At 39.0% G+C, this 18,272-nt stretch overlaps 1 protein-coding gene across 2 annotated transcripts in view; it reads left to right on the forward strand.

The window, feature by feature from the left end:
- Window positions 1-18,272, forward strand: part of LOC124137388 — a 42,792-nt gene that overhangs the window by 1,756 nt on the left and 22,764 nt on the right. For both annotated transcript variants that reach the window (XM_046503663.2, XM_046503662.2), the window contains exon 2: window positions 1,527-1,696. In XM_046503663.2, the coding sequence (XP_046359619.1) occupies window positions 1,582-1,696 (115 nt within the window). In that variant the 5' untranslated portion in view covers window positions 1,527-1,581. The remainder of the gene's footprint in view (window positions 1-1,526; window positions 1,697-18,272) is intronic.

Raw genomic sequence — 18,272 nt, forward strand, 5'->3', positions numbered from 1 at the left:
TAGAGCGTAGTCCTTCTTGATGACATTGACTTGAAGTCATTTATTTCGGAGAGACGGTCAGCTACTCAAATGTATATAAACAGAGCAGCCAAAGAAATTCTAGCAACTTCTAAGAATCAAAAATGAAATCATATCAATACGAAAATAGAAATTTTATCAATACTAAAACAATAGATATGTGTACCCTACTCACACACACATGTCCCAAAGAGGGACAGGTCAGCCGAAAAGGCAGAAGGCGACCTCTTTAACACTTAAAGCAACAACAACAACATTTGTGTCCACTGATCGTAGGTTAGGGATGTTCTAATGAACTCTTAGCCCGGTGAAGATCCGGGGTAGAATAGGTCTTCAGCAACCCATGCTTGTGACCCGTGAAGATCCGGGGTAGAATAGGTCTTCAGCAACCCATGCTTGCCGTTAAAGGCAACCATGCTTGTCGTAAGAGGCGACTAACGGGATCAGATGGTCAGGCTCGCTGACTTGGTTGATGCACATCATCGTATCCCAATTGCGTGGATCGATGCCAAAGATGTCAATCACTGGATTGTCTGGTCCAGACTCGATTATTTACAGACCGCCGTCATATAGCTGGTATATTGGTGAGTGCGGCATTAAACAACAAACAAAACAAACTAATTAACTTTGGTTCAAACAGAAAGTAAAATAACCACACTTTTAAAACCATTTAGGGGCAGAGGTAGGTCTGTCATAAAAAGTGCCACTATTTGCAATGCAGAGTTGCATCCCTTGTATGTTGGGTCGATCCTTGGTTTGTCAACACTATACACATTGCTCGTGTGTCTCACCAAAGTCATAAATGTCTAAGATCTGCATTATGTCTGCAGGCCTTCGTCCCACAGTAAGCTGACATGCTGTTCAAAGTTTTGTTAAACCAAATTCACTCATTCACTAAACGTATATATACTCACCGACAAAAGAAACGTGAATACCAGACATGTTGGTTAATAGATGAAGAATTTCTCATATTCAAGAGATATTAGATTGGTTCGATACACAAACGAACATACCGGTATGGTGTGTGAACCGACTCTCATGAACGCATCATATGTGACGTCATAAATCCATGACTCAAGATGCACCATTTGTCTCATGCAGGATAAGTGTGTAAAGTTTGGAAATCAAGTGCAGCATATTGTGATAAGAATGTGAACACTCTGTGGTAACACTTGACTGATTGTTAGTTTTGTCATTAAGTGGTACACATCTCTACTTACGTACATACTTCTCTATATGTTTCTGTAGTTCGCATTTATTTTGGCGGTGAGTGTATTTCCACAAACACCTTTTGCCAGTCAGGTTCACTCATTGTTAGTATGACTGTTGAGGGCCTGTAGGATTTAGCACATGACTCAAACAACACATATACATGATGTTTTTATGTTGCTCACATTATAAAAAGACTGTTTCATTAGGGACAATAATAACAATGTCACATCTTAGACAGGTAATTGAAAACAGACCTTGGAACTATGTAATATATGACTGACAAACTTTGATTTCAGGTTAAAATGAAATAGAAAATATCAGTTCTCTCCTGGATGAGTGCAGCCGTTGAAGATGGGTGGTTTCAACACACACTTTGTGGTAGACAGCAACTCGCAGACTGCTGTGGGCGGGTTCAGTCACCCCAACAAACCAAACTGGATCACAGCCCATGCTATCGCAACTGAATGTAAGTGACAATATATTTATTGTTTAAAATAATAAAATATTGCCTTCTTGTCCATGACTGGCCAAGTTTGCCAAAATCCGAAGCTGGATGCTCTGTTCGAAATAAGCACCTGCCCGTAGGCCCGTGGCAGGTAGATCTTGTGTCGGGCCATAGATTCAGATTGTACGGGTCCTTATAGCCTGCAGTAAATGTATGTGTCAATATATTTGTCCCTATTAGCTGCAGTTTTTTAATTGTGGGATGGAGGGTTTCAAGTCTGTGGTTGTATATAGGGGTGACTATTGGTCTGGAAATCACTATTGCGATAACTATTGATATTGAAAGAAACTATTGCGATAACTATTGATATTGCAAGCAACTATTGCGATACATATCGGTAGTTTTCAGTGTATCTTTATACACGGATGTTAGAGTTGAATTAAACCTTGGAACTGAAGTTTCCTTTGAATGTGATAACCATAAGACTTCCAAACACTCAATTCTCCACCCAAGACTGTCAAAAACCCCACTTGACTGTCACACTCTGCCATATTACTTTAAGAAAGACTGGTTGCTAAGCATCAAGGGCAGTTAACTCTTATCCTCATTCGGCTGCATTCATGTGCGTGTTTCGGTGATTCAATCGCATGATATGGTAAATACAATCAAAACTATCAATTTCTGTTGATCGGAAACTGATTTAACAATCAATTTATTGACTTTAAGTGCTTACCAATAGCAATATATCGGTATTTCTATTTATCATGACACCCCTAGTTGTATATGTCAGACTCTGCCTGCATGTCCATGGTTCAAAATTACGCATGAAAGTCAAGTCATGACAGATTAACTGGCATGACAGATTAATTATAGTAATAGAATTACATTTTCAAACATACCAACAACAAAACAATACCACCGTCTTCCACACTCACTGCACAAACACTGTCATAGCACAGTCCCAGTTCCACAAGTGTCATGTCTTCAGGTTTTATTTCTAACTTGCGTTTTACCAGCTATGTGTTTCTGTTCTCAGAAAAATAATGTTTGAATCTGGCAGTTGAATACATGAATACATCGAAAAATCAAAATGCAAACTTTATGAATCAGTTTACACATAATGTTTGTTTTTTTCAAACCTCAAACTGAAAAAATACACGATCAATCCTAAATGAAAGAATTGGATGGTCCTAACGTTTTTTAGTTTATCTGTAACGTGTGACATGTGTACCCTGTGATCATGTATGGTGTGTATCTTCATCTATCTGTGATGCAGCTGTGACCGTGGCCCCAGTGATCAGTTGGAGCACTCTCCTGCCATGTGGTCTGCTGTACCAGTAACATGTCCTTGAATACAGTCAGATAGCCAGGCATGTAGCCTGTACACAGACAGCAACTGACCTCAGTACAACAGACAGCTGATTGTTTAATCACGAGTGTGCCATATGTTCAAGTGCTTTTAACAAAATATGATCTGTGGATGTTTGTGAAACAATGCAGGATAGCTTTCACCGTGGACTTTGTTTCAAGTTGTAACAATACTTGATGTCTGTTGTTTTCATGAATGGGACAATTGCTTGATTATTAAAATTTATTTCTTTTATAATTGAATTTAGAATTACATTGATGCATTTTTTGTGAATGTTTGAAAAATATGTTTAAAAAATATGTTTTTCAAACACCCCAAAACTTGTTTGCGTGATCTTATATCTTTTAATTAGCTGACTAAACTTCTCACAACATCAATTCAGTGGTGGGGTAGCCTAGTGGTTAAGGCGTTCGCTTGTTATGCTGAAGGCCTGGGTTTGATTCCCCACATATGTACAATGTGTGAAGTCCCTTTATTGGTGAAAAAACTCACCCGTTTTATTACAATTCAGTACTTGATTATCGATCAGATCGTCTTGACTGGGCGTCGCCATTTTGTTTGAAGCAAATGCAAGTGATAATCTGGTTGGTCAGTAGGAGGGACATAGAAGGGACATAACTCGTAGTAACTACTGATGGCGCTACGGTTAAGCCAAGAAATTCCAGCCTTGTTCGGCAAGGGTGGAAACTGGACTTTTACAATCAGTTAACTCCCTTGCCTCAGGAAGATGGCTGAAGGCCTGGGTTTGATTCCCCACATATGTACAATGTGTGAAGCCCTTTCTATGTGAAACTCACTCACTCACTCACTCACTCACTCACTCACTCACTCACTCACTCACTCACTCACTCACTCACTCAACTCACTCACTCAACTCACTCAACTCACTCACTCACTCACTCTGGCTTGATAACATACTCCTAGGCAAAATGTAGAGATAATCAGAATCTTGAATATGCTACCCCCGGCCTTGTCACCCAAGACATGGGTGGCCATGTGGTCTAAGGTGTTAAAGCTCCTTGTGCAGAGTTGTGCCCCTTAGCTGCCAGGATCAGCTGTTGTGCTTTTGAATCCCATGCTTGGCCTAATCATGCTACAGGGCATGTCAGCACCTTACCTCAGTCCTGTGTTGGACAGGGTATACTGAATGCCAAAGAAAATCCTAAATATTTTTTATAATTATGATATATTAGGGCTGATAACTCCTTGTAGTTTCAATTAATTCATAATGTCAAGGTTGCCTTACCGACACACATAGAAATCACATTTTGTGGAATACACGTACATTGTGCAGATTCTTGTTGTGCCAGAGCTAGGTATACCTTCATGCAGATACAGTGGACATGGTGGACAAGGGCAAGGAAAATGGTGAATGTATGAACGTACTTTATGAACATTATTTTAATTAACCTATTTATTTTTTCATTGAGAAGTATTCTTCTGGTTGGCACTCTTAAATCCCAAAAGACACACCTGTATGTCTGTATGGAGTGCCCAGTGTCACACTTTAAACATCTAGATCAGAATTCGCCTTCAGCAACCCATGTTTGTCGTGAAAGGCAACTATGCTGATTGTTAGCGCCAACTAACGGGATCGGGCGGTCAGACTCGCTGACTTGTTTGATACATCCCAATTGCATAGATCGATGCTCATGATGTCAATCACTGGATTGTCTTGTCTAGATTCGATTATTTACAGACTGCCGTCATACAGCTGGAATATTGTAGAGTTCTGCGTTAACAAAAAACAAACAAACTAACTTAATGCACATGTTGGTAAATACTCACTGGCTCACTACGTTATCTTGTGCCCTGACTGAAATAGACAGATGCACATACCAGGTCTGTGGTCCATCAGTTCACAGATACCGACACTGATGCAGATGTGTGACAGTGGGGGAGTGATGGCTCACAGATCAGATAACAACTGTTAGTAAATACACTAGATCAGAGATGTTTGTGATGTGTTTATCAGTTCAGGGATCACATGGCTGTGTCACTTGGCTGTGTCAACGGTTGATGCTGTTTGGCCTCTATCTGAGGATACCATGTTGTGTTTGCAAGTTACATGATGTTGTTCAGTATTGATTTCTTTGCCATGAAGGTGTTGATGCAGTGAAAAAGTAGAAGCTGTGCAACATACATCAGTCCTAATATTGTTTGATTTTAAGGAAGAGAATTATGGATGTCAGCTTCTTTATCAGGAAGGAGTAAGCATATACTTCAAAACGTTTTGTTCCTCACAATAAAGAAGTTGACATCCATAAATTCTCTTCCTTATGTGTATCACTTCTAGGGCGGTCGGGTAGCCTAGTGGTTAAAGCGTTTGCTCGTCAAGCCGAAGACCCGGGTTCCATTCCCGACATGGGTACATTGTGTGAAGCCCATTTCTGGTGTCCCCTGCCGTGATATTGCTGGAATATTGCTAAAAGCAGCGTAAAACCATACTCATTCATTCATTGTCAAGATTGACAGATTTTATATTCATTGTATCACTTCTAAATGCCATTCAAAGATTCGATATGATTTTGATGTGAAAAATTATAAAACTCAATGAAAATGAATATTAATAAAAATAACGATAATTCTTAACAATGGCATCATTTATGTCTTTCTTCCCACATCAAGCTGACTCTCTGTGATATAACGGAAATACGACTCAAAGCAGTGTTAAATCAAATTAACTCACTCTCACCCATGTAATAACATCTGTTTAACTGAGCACAGGCCCTCATCGGCTGTGTATACAAACATTGACACTCTGCCCCAAATACTAGAAACTGCTGATCCTTGTCAGCTACTGTTTACCACAACTATCTCTAGAAGACATTGATTACAGCCTAGTTTGTTAATTGAATAGCAACTTGGGTAAAGCCAAATGGGTTTTATATTGAACGTTTCTTCATTAGAGATAGATCTCCGAGTAGGTCAGGAAGCTCATGGACTAATGACGCATGGCTTGATTTCTATAGAGGACAATAGAGGACAATGGGGATTTGTTAGTTGGAATGTGAATCACCATCAAGATCTAACCAAGAGATAAACATTCAGCCCCGAGCATCACATCTACTCTAGGGATAAAACTGGATATTAAACTGATACAAAGCACCAAGTCCCCATTCCACCATCTTCCCGAGTCAAGGGAGTCTCACTGAACTCTATGTCCCTTCCATGTCCCTCAGTAAGATTCCACCTCTCCTTTCCCTTGTATTTGCCTAAAAAAAAAGGGTGGCGCCCAGTCCAAACAATCTGATCGATAATTAACATCTTTATTGTAGTAAAATAGATCTTCCCTCTGGAAGTACATCAAATCACTTGAGCACCTGGATTAAAAACATGAAAAGATTAGGAAAATATCAGTTGACGCCATGTTGGTGGTACACATGCTGGAAACTTTTGCCTCAGGAAGATGCCATTCCACAAAGCGATTTGTAGTGCAAAGGTCATCACACTCCCATGCTTTAAGTAGCATCCGTTTGATTTCTGTGGGGGTTTAAGTGAATAGTCTGTTCTAAAATATGCCCAAACTGAATAGTCTGTTGGCTTTGGTGACAATAATAAATGGTTTGTTTTGTGAAAAATACCCAAACGTCAAATGTTTGTGTTCATAATGAAAATGAATAGATTGTTTGATGGTGCTCCATAAGTAAATAGTTTGTTGGAAACAAGTAGGGAAAACTAGATTGTTCTCAAAACCCTTGGGACATTGCTCATTATGGCAGCCAGTGGTTTGTCTGACCCAGACTAGATCACACGAAGATCCGGGGAAGAGTAGGTCGTTAGCAACCCATGCTTGCCATAAAAGGTGACTATACTTGTCGTAAGAGGCGACTAACGGGATCGGGTGGTCAGGCTTGCTGACTTGGTTGTTGCATGTCATTGAATCCCAATGGCGTGGAATGATGCTTATGATATCAATCACTGGATTGCCTGGTCCAGACTAGAATATTTTCAGCTCGCTGTCATATAGCTGGAGTGCAGCGTTAAACAACAAACAAACAAACAGACATAATATCAATCACTGGGTTGTCTGGTTCAGATTCGGTTATTTATAGACATACAGTTGGAATATGGAGAGTACTGCAGTAAACAAACACACAAAACAGTTTTTACCTTTGAAGCCACAACAAAGTATTCCATGATTCATCAGTGTTTTCTGTCTGTGCTTTAAGTACAAAAAATGTAATGTCAATATGATTTTTTGAAAGAGTTTGTTATTTTCCCTACACAGATGTTTATGTCACATGAATGGATGGAGTATATGTCATAGGAAAATATTACCGGTTGATATTTTGTTTTGAACAAAAATCTGCATTTACTTCTTCCCAGCATTTTTGGCCAAACATTTTTGGGAAGAACTGAGAACCTAAAGTAAGGACCTTATTATCCAAACATTTGAGGGAAGAACTGAGAACCTAAAGTAAGGACCTTATTATCCAAACATTTGAGGGAAGAACTGAGAAGCTAAAGTAAGGACCTTATTATCCAAACATTTGAGGGAAGAACTGAGAAGCTAAAGTAAGGACCTTATTATCCAAACATTTGAGGGGAGAACTCAGAAGCTAAAGTAAGGACCTTATTATCCAAACATTTGAGGGAAGAACTGAGAAGCTAAAGTAAGGACCTTATTATCCAAACATTTGAGGGAAGAACTCAGAAGCTCAAGTAAGGACCTTATTATCCAAACATTTGAGGGAAGAACTCAGAAGCTCAAGTAAGGACCTTATTATCCTTATTATGAAATCACTATTTGTGTGTGGAGGGGGAGAAGGCCAGGCACATGTGATGTTACAGATATTTGTATTTTAACAGACAGCAAGCCAAAGCTCTGCATGTGGAAAGTGTTCAATATCTGTAGACTGGCAACCAGAGAAAGAATTTAACAATTTAGGCTACGTGTTGGTCCTTGTATGTTGTCAGTGTTATCACACTGTTGACATTCAGCAGTGTCTAATCGTGATAAGAAACTTGTTGCATTGATAGCACAGCTGAACTGTCTAAAAGACATGGATGATGCAGCAAGATAGGGCTGGGATGGGTCACTCGGGTACTCGGGTACTCGTGTCGGGTGGGTCCTGAGCAGGACCAGGGTACCCACAGGACTACCCGGACCCTTGGATAGACACGTGATATATTGCTTAATGACAAAAACTCAACTATAGCTCAGTGGTTACACTACAAGTCGCTCATGTTCGCAGTTCTCTCTGACGATGCACACGTTCCTTTTTACTTGCATATGTTTAAGTAAAGATCTGATCGTTTGATACATGTATCTTAATAGTTTTGGCCAGGGCTGTGGTAAAACAATCCCCTTTCAGACATTTTGTCCCCAACTCTTGAGACCTGCAGTGGGTACCTGGTTAGGGTCGGGTAATATGGGGTCAGGTACACGCGTAGTAAATTTGGACTCATCCCAGCCCTACAGCAAGATCTGGTTTGTGATAAGAGTGACCAAGATTGTTACCTACCTGCGCTGGTTATGGAGTGTGTTTTGTGTAACATTATGTGTCATAACGACCTGTAACTGATTTATTTTTTTGAAAATGTTGTGTATACAATCACTCTTACAGAGAATGTTTATGTGCTGTCTATTTCCAAATGATTTCATACACTGGCTTTCAAATTTAAGAGTGATATATCGTGAAGTTTAGTTCTGAAATGTTGTTTGACTAATTAATAAGTGTCAAGGTGCATTGGATGTGGTTTCATGAAATTAGCCACCGATATTGCATGCTGGGTGAAGAACATGTCCTCACCATAAGGACAGCCTTGTATACTAGGTGTAGAACATGTCCTCACCATAAGGACAGCCTTGTATGCTGGGTGAAGAACATGTCCTCACCATAAGGACATCCATGTATACTGGGTGTAGAACATGTCCTCACCATAAAGACAGCCTTGTATGCTGGGTCAAGAACATGTCCTCACCATAAGGACAACCATGTATACTAGGTGCAGAACATGTCCTCATCATAAGGACAACCATGTATACTAGGTGCAGAACATGTCCTCATCATAAGAACAGTCATGTAGTATACTAGGTGTAGAACATGTCCTCATCATAAGGACAGTCATGTAGTATACTAGGTGTAAATCATGTCCTCACCTTAAGGACAACCATGTATAGTAGGTGCAGAACATGTCCTCACTATAAGGACAGCAATGTTGCGTACCATGTGGTATATCCTACTCTACTCTATACTCTGACAGCAAAATACAACCCAACCCAATAAAGTACAAGAATTTCTACTTTAGTGTGAAAGTGTTAGCTTAAATATAACATTTTTTATATTTGACCACTTTCTAAATGGCATTGTGTATTCATAGCTTTCGGCCATGGGAGCCATGCCAATTTACACTTGTCAGAGGGGTACACAAAGTATGTGATCTAGACTACCAGTTGTCAGACTTTCAATTTTGTGGAAGCCTCGGTGGCTGAGTGGGTTAGATCGCTGACTTTGTGTGCTGGCGATAAGGTGCCTCACTCTGGCAAGTGTGGGTTCGAATCCAGGATGGGATGAAAGTATGAGAATCTGGACTTTACTAAGAAAGTGTTATCCCAAATATAACATTTGTTACATTTAACCACTTTCTAAATGACATTGTGTATGAACAACAGAATGGACGTTATACTTTACATATTATCATACAATAGTAAACTTTTATGATTTATTGTCATGATTACCGGGTATAAATATTCTGTGTAAATTTTACATGCAGTGCACCCTATCATATAAATTTGGTTATCAATTGTGTGAAATGGTTTTAATGACATCGGACGTCATGTGGTCCCAGCGGGACGTGTTGGGTGTATATCATCAGGCTCCACCTATTGATGTTTCCTTGTACATTTTGCCACATGTCGGTCACATGTCAGTCACAAGTAGGTAACTGGCTGCAACAAGGAAGACTTCTCATGTGATGGGGAAACACGGGTCATTTCTGAAGTGAAAGTAGCAGTAAAAGTTTGACTGATATTATTAGTGCACTGCATGAGTTGTTGCTTTGAATATTGAATATAGTGATCTACCACTCATGGAACGTCATGATTCACTTTCCAATGACACATCATAACCTCACTTTTCTTGACGAGAAAGCTTCTACTATCTGTTATCTTCTAAAGTTGACTGAGCATCATGAATTAATGGAACATGAATACTTCTAAATACTTGGAAATAAATTCCAATTACAATGTCACAGTTTCACACACTGCAACAATTACAATGTCACAGTTTCACACACTGCAACAATTACAATGTCACAGTTTCACACACTGCAACAATTACAATGTCACAGTTTCACACACTGTAACAATTACAATGTCACAGTTTCACACACTGCAACAATTACAATGTCACAGTTTCACACACTGTAACAATTACAATGTCACAGTTTCACACACTGCAACAATTACAATGTCACAGTTTCACATACTGCAACAGTTACAATGTCACAGTTTCACACACTGCAACAATTACAATGTCACTGTTTCACACACTGTAACAGTTACAATGTCACAGTTTCACACACTGCAACAATTACAATGTCACTGTTTCACACACTGTAACAATTACAATGTCACAGTTTCACACACTGCAACAATTACAATGTCACAGTTTCACACACTGCAACAATTACAACATAACAATTTCACACTGCAACAATTATAACATCACAGTTTCACACACTGCAACAATTACAACATCACAGTTTTACAGACTGCAACAATTGCAACATCACAGTTTCACACTGCAACAATTACAATGTCACTGTTTCACACACTGCAACAATTACAACGTCACAGTTTCACACACTGCAACAATTACAGTGTCACACATTATAATTGAGCACAATCTCTCTTTATAAAGGCATAACCACTACAAATGTGATGTAGCTCCCAAGAGTATTTTGTCCCAGTTTATGCTACTGTTATATAACTTGATGTAAGAGCTCAGCTCAGTCAGACAACCTAAACGTGACATGACTTGTGCAACATGTTATTTTGTAGAATAGTTATGCATGACTTTCCTTGTTACCCTGACTTTAATGTGAAGTGAGTTCCCCTGTGGTAGGACTGTCACAAGATGTTCTGTGCAGACTTGCGTACCGGTGTGCCAGAATCTTCACTGATCATGGGCTTTCATGGGTTCAAATCCCAGATTGTACTGATCATATGCCATGGTTTGTCTGCACCAGGTCCTTATTGTGGCTTCCGGCTTTCTTCCCACATTAAGCTGACACAAAATGATTTGTTCCTAACCAAAGATTAATTTATTGAATTTTTAGTTAAACCCAACTTGTCACTTTTAACATTTAATCTGGGGGCACAGGTGGCCCAATCGTCTAAGGCGCCGCGATTTGCTGTGCAGAGTTGTGTCCCTTGGGCACGCCAGAAACCTATGATTGTGGGTTCGAATCCCAGTTCACCCCAACTATGTTTCTAGGTTTGTCAGCACCATACGCGTGCTCGTGGGTTTCACCGAAGTGGTAAACGTCTGAGACCTGCATCACTTCAGGCTTTCCTCACACATTAAGCTGACACGCTGCGATATGACTGGAATACTGTTAAAAGCGGCGTTAAACCAACTCACTCACTCACTCACTTTAACATTTAATGATATAACACATTTACCTGAACTGTGCTGTGCCAGCGGGACTCCAACCCTGCAAGGCTTAACAATGCAGCATTCTTCCCCGAGAATAATTATTTACTGACATCATTTTGAAGACTAATACTAGGAATAGTTAATCGGTTTATGATTGGGGTATGGGTGTTTCATTCAGGATTATGTTCTTTACATTGAATGCACTTCTGTTCATTTCTTTTAACGTAATAGGCCCATAAACATGACAAGTAATACTTAGGTGATTGGTAAGCGTCCTGGAGTTGGTCCTATATGAATTGTGTCTTGGCCCCAAGGCATGAAGTTCATTACCTGAGTGGCCTTAGAGTAAGGCTGTCCTTATGGTGAGGACATGTTCTGCACCTAGTATACTATGTGATTGTCCTTATAGTGAGGACATGTTCTACACCCAGAGTATACATGAGTGTCCTTATGGTGAGGACATGTCCTCCACCAAGTATACTATGTAACTGTCCTTATGGTGAGGACATATTTTTACACCCAGTATACTACATGACTGTCCTTATGATGAGGACATGTTCTACACCAAGTATACTACATGACTGTCCTCATGGTGAGGACATGTTCCACACCCAGTATACATGAGCGTCCTTATGGTGAGGACATGTTCTACACCTAGTATACTACATGACTGTCCTAATGGTGAGGACATGTTCTACACCTAGTATACATGACTGCCCTTATGATGAGGACATGTTCTACACCGAGTATACCGTATTTTCTTGAGTATAGTGCGCACCCATGTATAATGCGCAACCCCCTCTAGCGGGTTCAATATTTAGGAAAAAAGAAATTTGAATATTATGCGCAGAAAAAAATTACACCGTACCCCTTCAGCGAAGTCCGGCAAACGAACGGGTGATGAGAAACACGATTTTGCCAAAATTAATTAAAACAATATTAAAAGGAATTTTGAATAAAATTAATGAAATAAGTTACAAACATAAGTCCAGATATACAAAGAACACTTTTTATAGCCAGACAGTGTAATTACATGAATAATTTGCGAACTTCAGCATGGATTTGTTGACATGGTATTTCCGGTGTTACGTGCTCACGGTAATGTCTTTCCATGGGGGAAAAACATCAAAACTCATTAATTCGTGTATAATGCGCACCCCTTTCTACACAGCTGTGTTTTTTGGAGAAAAAAAATCGCACTATACTCAAGAAAGTGCGGTACTACATGACTGTCCTAATGGTGAGGACATGTTCTACACCAAGTATACTACATGACTGTCCTAATGGTGAGGACATGTTCTACACCAAGTATACTACATGACTGTCCTAATGGTGAGGACATGTTCTACACCAAGTATACTACATGACTGTCCTAATGGTGAGGACATGTTCTGCACCTAGTATACTACATGACTGTCCTAATGGTGAGGACATGTTCTACACCTAGTATACTACATGACTGTCCTAATGGTGAGGACATGTTCTACACCAAGTATACTACATGACTGTCCTAATGGTGAGGACATGTTCTACACCTAGTATACTACATGACTGTCCTAATGGTGAGGACATGTTCTACACCAAGTATACTACATGACTGTCCTAATGGTGAGGACATGTTCTACACCAAGTATACTACATGACTGTCCTAATGGTGAGGACATGTTCTACACCCAGTATACTACATGACTGTCCTAATGGTGAGGACATGTTCTACACCAAGTATACATGACTGCCCTTATGATGAGGACATGTTCTACACCAAGTATACTACATGACTGTCCTAATGGTGAGGACATGTTCTACATCTAGTATACATGACAATAGATACACAGAAATGTTTGTGGATATCCAAATTTCCATGTCTCACCCAATGTTTTAATAATAAATATTTTAGGTGTTTTAGGACTTAAGGAATGGAATAATTAGGTTAGTTGACTCGGAACCCAATGTCGTATAAAAGAAATAGTCAAACTGTTTACGTACACCAGTAAAACAGACACATGAAGAGTACAGATCAGCGGTAGAAACTAACAGTTTCCGTCCACTAGTCCTTATAATAATAGCATATAGCAAAACCTTTAAAAATGGCAAAATTCTACTAGTCCTTAGGCTCCCTTTACTATTGGGCAGTTTGGCAAGGACTATAGGACAAGTGCCAATTTCTAACCCTGCAGATAATTGGTGTGTTGGGTCATGTCCAATAAACGTGTGAGGGTGACACGTGATGTCTAAATCAGCCTTCTTATCAGGCTTGTCATGACTGAAACACACAGTGAAGGTGATCTCTATCACTTGTTTACCAACATGGACAGTCACACTAGGGAGTTATCAGCAGTAAGATGCATGATGTAACCCAAATGTCACCCCTCCATGTGATATATCCCATATCGGTCAGGGATGCAGAGTCAGGGATTGCCAAACACGTGATATCAATTAAAGTTGGAACAATGCCCAGTTGCTATCTAGGTCTCACTTAGGCGTGCCTATGATCGTGGTTTGAATCCTTGATTTGCCCTGATGTTTCTATGTTTGTCAGAACCATACCTGTGCTTGTTGGCTTCACCAAAATGATAAACGTCTAAGCTGAGTTAAACCCATACTCATTCATCCACTCACTCACTCACTCACTCATTCAATCATCCACTCACTCACTCAAGCACTCACTCACTCACTCACTCAAACACTAACTTCAGCACTCACTCACTCACTCACTCAAGCACTCACTCACTCACTCTCAATCACTCGCTCACTCACTCAAGCACGCACTCAAGCACTCACTCAAGCACTCAAGTACGCACTTAAGCACTCACTCACCTGACTCACTTATGCCTGACCATGCTATATTTCTTATTTCAGACTTGAAAAGCCCAGCATCTCCAGAATAATAAGTAACATCTTAGGGAATACTACATTTCTGATATCCTCATGTACCCTGTTTGAGAACATGAACATCTTAGGGAATACTACATTTCTGATATCCTCATGTACCCTGTTTGAGAACATGAACATCTTAGGGAATACTACATTTCTGATATCCTCATGTACCCTGTTTGAGAACATGAACATCTAAGGTAATACTACATTTCTGATATCCTCATGTACCCTGTTTGAGAACATGAACATCTTAGGGAATACTACATTTCTGATATCCTCATGTACCCTGTTTGAGAACATGAACATCTTAGGGAATACTACATTTCTGATATCCTCATGTACCCTGTTTGAGAACATGAACATCTTAGGGAATACTACATTTCTGATATCCTCATGTACCCTGTTTGAGAACATGAACATCTAAGGTAATACTACATTTCTGATATCCTCATGTACCCTGTTTGAGAACATGAACATCTAAGGTAATACTACATTTCTGATATCCTCATGTACCCTGTTTGAGAACATGAACATCTTAGGGAATACTACATTTCTGATATCCTCATGTACCCTGTTTGAGAACATGAACATCTTAGGGAATACTACATTTCTGATATCCTCATGTACCCTGTTTGAGAACATGAACATCTTAGGGAATACTACATTTCTGATATCCTCATGTACCCTGTTTGAGAACATGAACATCTTAGGGAATACTACATTTCTGATATCCTCATGTACCCTGTTTGAGAACATGAACATCTTAGGGAATACTACATTTCTGATATCCTCATGTACCCTGTTTGAGAACATTAACATCTTAGGGAATACTACATTTCTGATATCCTCATGTACCCTGTTTGAGAACATTAACATCTTAGGTAATACTACATTTCTGATATCCTCATGTACCCTGTTTGAGAACATGAACATCTTAGGGAATACTACATTTCTGATATCCTCATGTACCCTGTTTGAGAACATTAACATCTTAGGGAATACTACATTTCTGATATCCTCATGTACCCTGTTTGAGAACATTAACATCTTAGGGAATACTACATTTCTGATATCCCCATGTACCCTGTTTGAGAACATTTACATCTTAGGGAATACTACATTTCTGATATCCTCATGTACCCTGTTTGAGAACATGAACATCTTAGGGAATACTACATTTCTGATATCCTCATGTACCCTGTTTGAGAACATTAACATCTTAGGGAATACTACATTTCTGATATCCTCATGTACCCTGTTTGAGAACATTAACATCTTAGGGAATACTACGTTTCTGATATCCTCATGTACCCTGTTTGAGAACATGAACATCTAAGGTAATACTACATTTCTGATATCCTCATGTACCCTGTTTGAGAACATGAACATCTTAGGGAATACTACATTTCTGATATCCTCATGTACCCTGTTTGAGAACATGAACATCTTAGGGAATACTACATTTCTGATATCCTCATGTACCCTGTTTGAGAACATGAACATCTAAGGTAATACTACATTTCTGATATCCTCATGTACCCTGTTTGAGAACATGAACATCTAAGGTAATACTACATTTCTGATATCCTCATGTACCCTGTTTGAGAACATGAACATCTTAGGGAATACTACATTTCTGATATCCTCATGTACCCTGTTTGAGAACATGAACATCTAAGGTAATACTACATTTCTGATATCCTCATGTACCCTGTTTGAGAACATGAACATCTTAGGTAATACTACATTTCTGATATCCTCATGTACCCTGTTTGAGAACATGAACATCTTAGGTAATACTACATTTCTGATATCCTCATGTACCCTGTTTGAGAACATGAACATCTAAGGTAATACTACATTTCTGATATCCTCATGTACCCTGTTTGAGAACATTAACATCTTAGGGAATACTACATTTCTGATATCCTCATGTACCCTGTTTGAGAACATGAACATCTTAGGGAATACTACATTTCTGATATCCTCATGTACCCTGTTTGAGAACATGAACATCTTAGGGAATACTACATTTCTGATATCCTCATGTACCCTGTTTGAGAACATGAACATCTTAGGGAATACTACATTTCTGATATCCTCATGTACCCTGTTTGAGAACATTAACATCTTAGGTAATACTACATTTCTGATATCCTCATGTACCCTGTTTGAGAACATGAACATCTTAGGGAATACTACATTTCTGATATCCTCATGTACCCTGTTTGAGAACATGAACATCTTAGGGAATACTACATTTCTGATATCCCCATGTACCCTGTTTGAGAACATGAACATCTAAGGTAATACTACATTTCTGATATCCTCATGTACCCTGTTTGAGAACATGAACATCTAAGGTAATACTACATTTCTGATATCCTCATGTACCCTGTTTGAGAACATGAACATCTTAGGGAATACTACATTTCTGATATCCTCATGTACCCTGTTTGAGAACATGAACATCTAAGGTAATACTACATTTCTGATATCCTCATGTACCCTGTTTGAGAACATGAACATCTAAGGTAAAACTACATTTCTGATATCCTCATGTACCCTGTTTGAGAACATGAACATCTTAGGGAATACTACATTTCTGATATCCTCATGTACCCTGTTTGAGAACATGAACATCTTAGGGAATACTACATTTCTGATATCCTCATGTACCCTGTTTGAGAACATTAACATCTTAGGGAATACTACATTTCTGATATCCTCATGTACCCTGTTTGAGAACATGAACATCTTAGGGAATACTACATTTCTGATATCCTCATGTACCCTGTTTGAGAACATGAACATCTTAGGGAATACTACATTTCTGATATCCTCATGTACCCTGTTTGAGAACATTAACATCTTAGGGAATACTACATTTCTGATATCCTCATGTACCCTGTTTGAGAACATTAACATCTTAGGTAATACTACATTTCTGATATCCTCATGTACCCTGTTTGAGAACATGAACATCTTAGGGAATACTACATTTCTGATATCCTCATGTACCCTGTTTGAGAACATGAACATCTTAGGGAATACTACATTTCTGATATCCTCATGTACCCTGTTTGAGAACATGAACATCTTAGGGAATAATACATTTCTGATATCCTCATGTACCCTGTTTGAGAACATGAACATCTTAGGGAATACTACATTTCTGATATCCTCATGTACCCTGTTTGAGAACATTAACATCTTAGGGAATACTACATTTCTGATATCCTCATGTACCCTGTTTGAGAACATGAACATCTAAGGTAATACTACATTTCTGATATCCTCATGTACCCTGTTTGAGAACATGAACATCTAAGGTAATACTACATTTCTGATATCCTCATGTACCCTGTTTGAGAACATGAACATCTTAGGGAATACTACATTTCTGATATCCTCATGTACCCTGTTTGAGAACATGAACATCTTAGGGAATACTACATTTCTGATATCCTCATGTACCCTGTTTGAGAACATTAACATCTTAGGGAATTCTACATTTCTGATATCCTCATGTAACCTGTTTGAGAACATTAACATCTAAGGTAATACTACATTTCTGATATCCCCATGTACCCTGTTTGAGAACATTAACATCTTAGGGAATACTACATTTCTGATATCCTCATGTACCCTGTTTGAGAACATTAACATCTTAGGGAATACTACATTTCTGATATCCCCATGTACCCTGTTTGAGAACATTAACATCTTAGGGAATACTACATTT

This window comes from Haliotis rufescens, unplaced genomic scaffold, assembly GCF_023055435.1.
Source record: "Haliotis rufescens isolate VD_foot unplaced genomic scaffold, xgHalRufe1.0.p SCAF_80, whole genome shotgun sequence".
Classification (NCBI taxonomy): domain Eukaryota; kingdom Metazoa; phylum Mollusca; class Gastropoda; order Lepetellida; family Haliotidae; genus Haliotis; species Haliotis rufescens.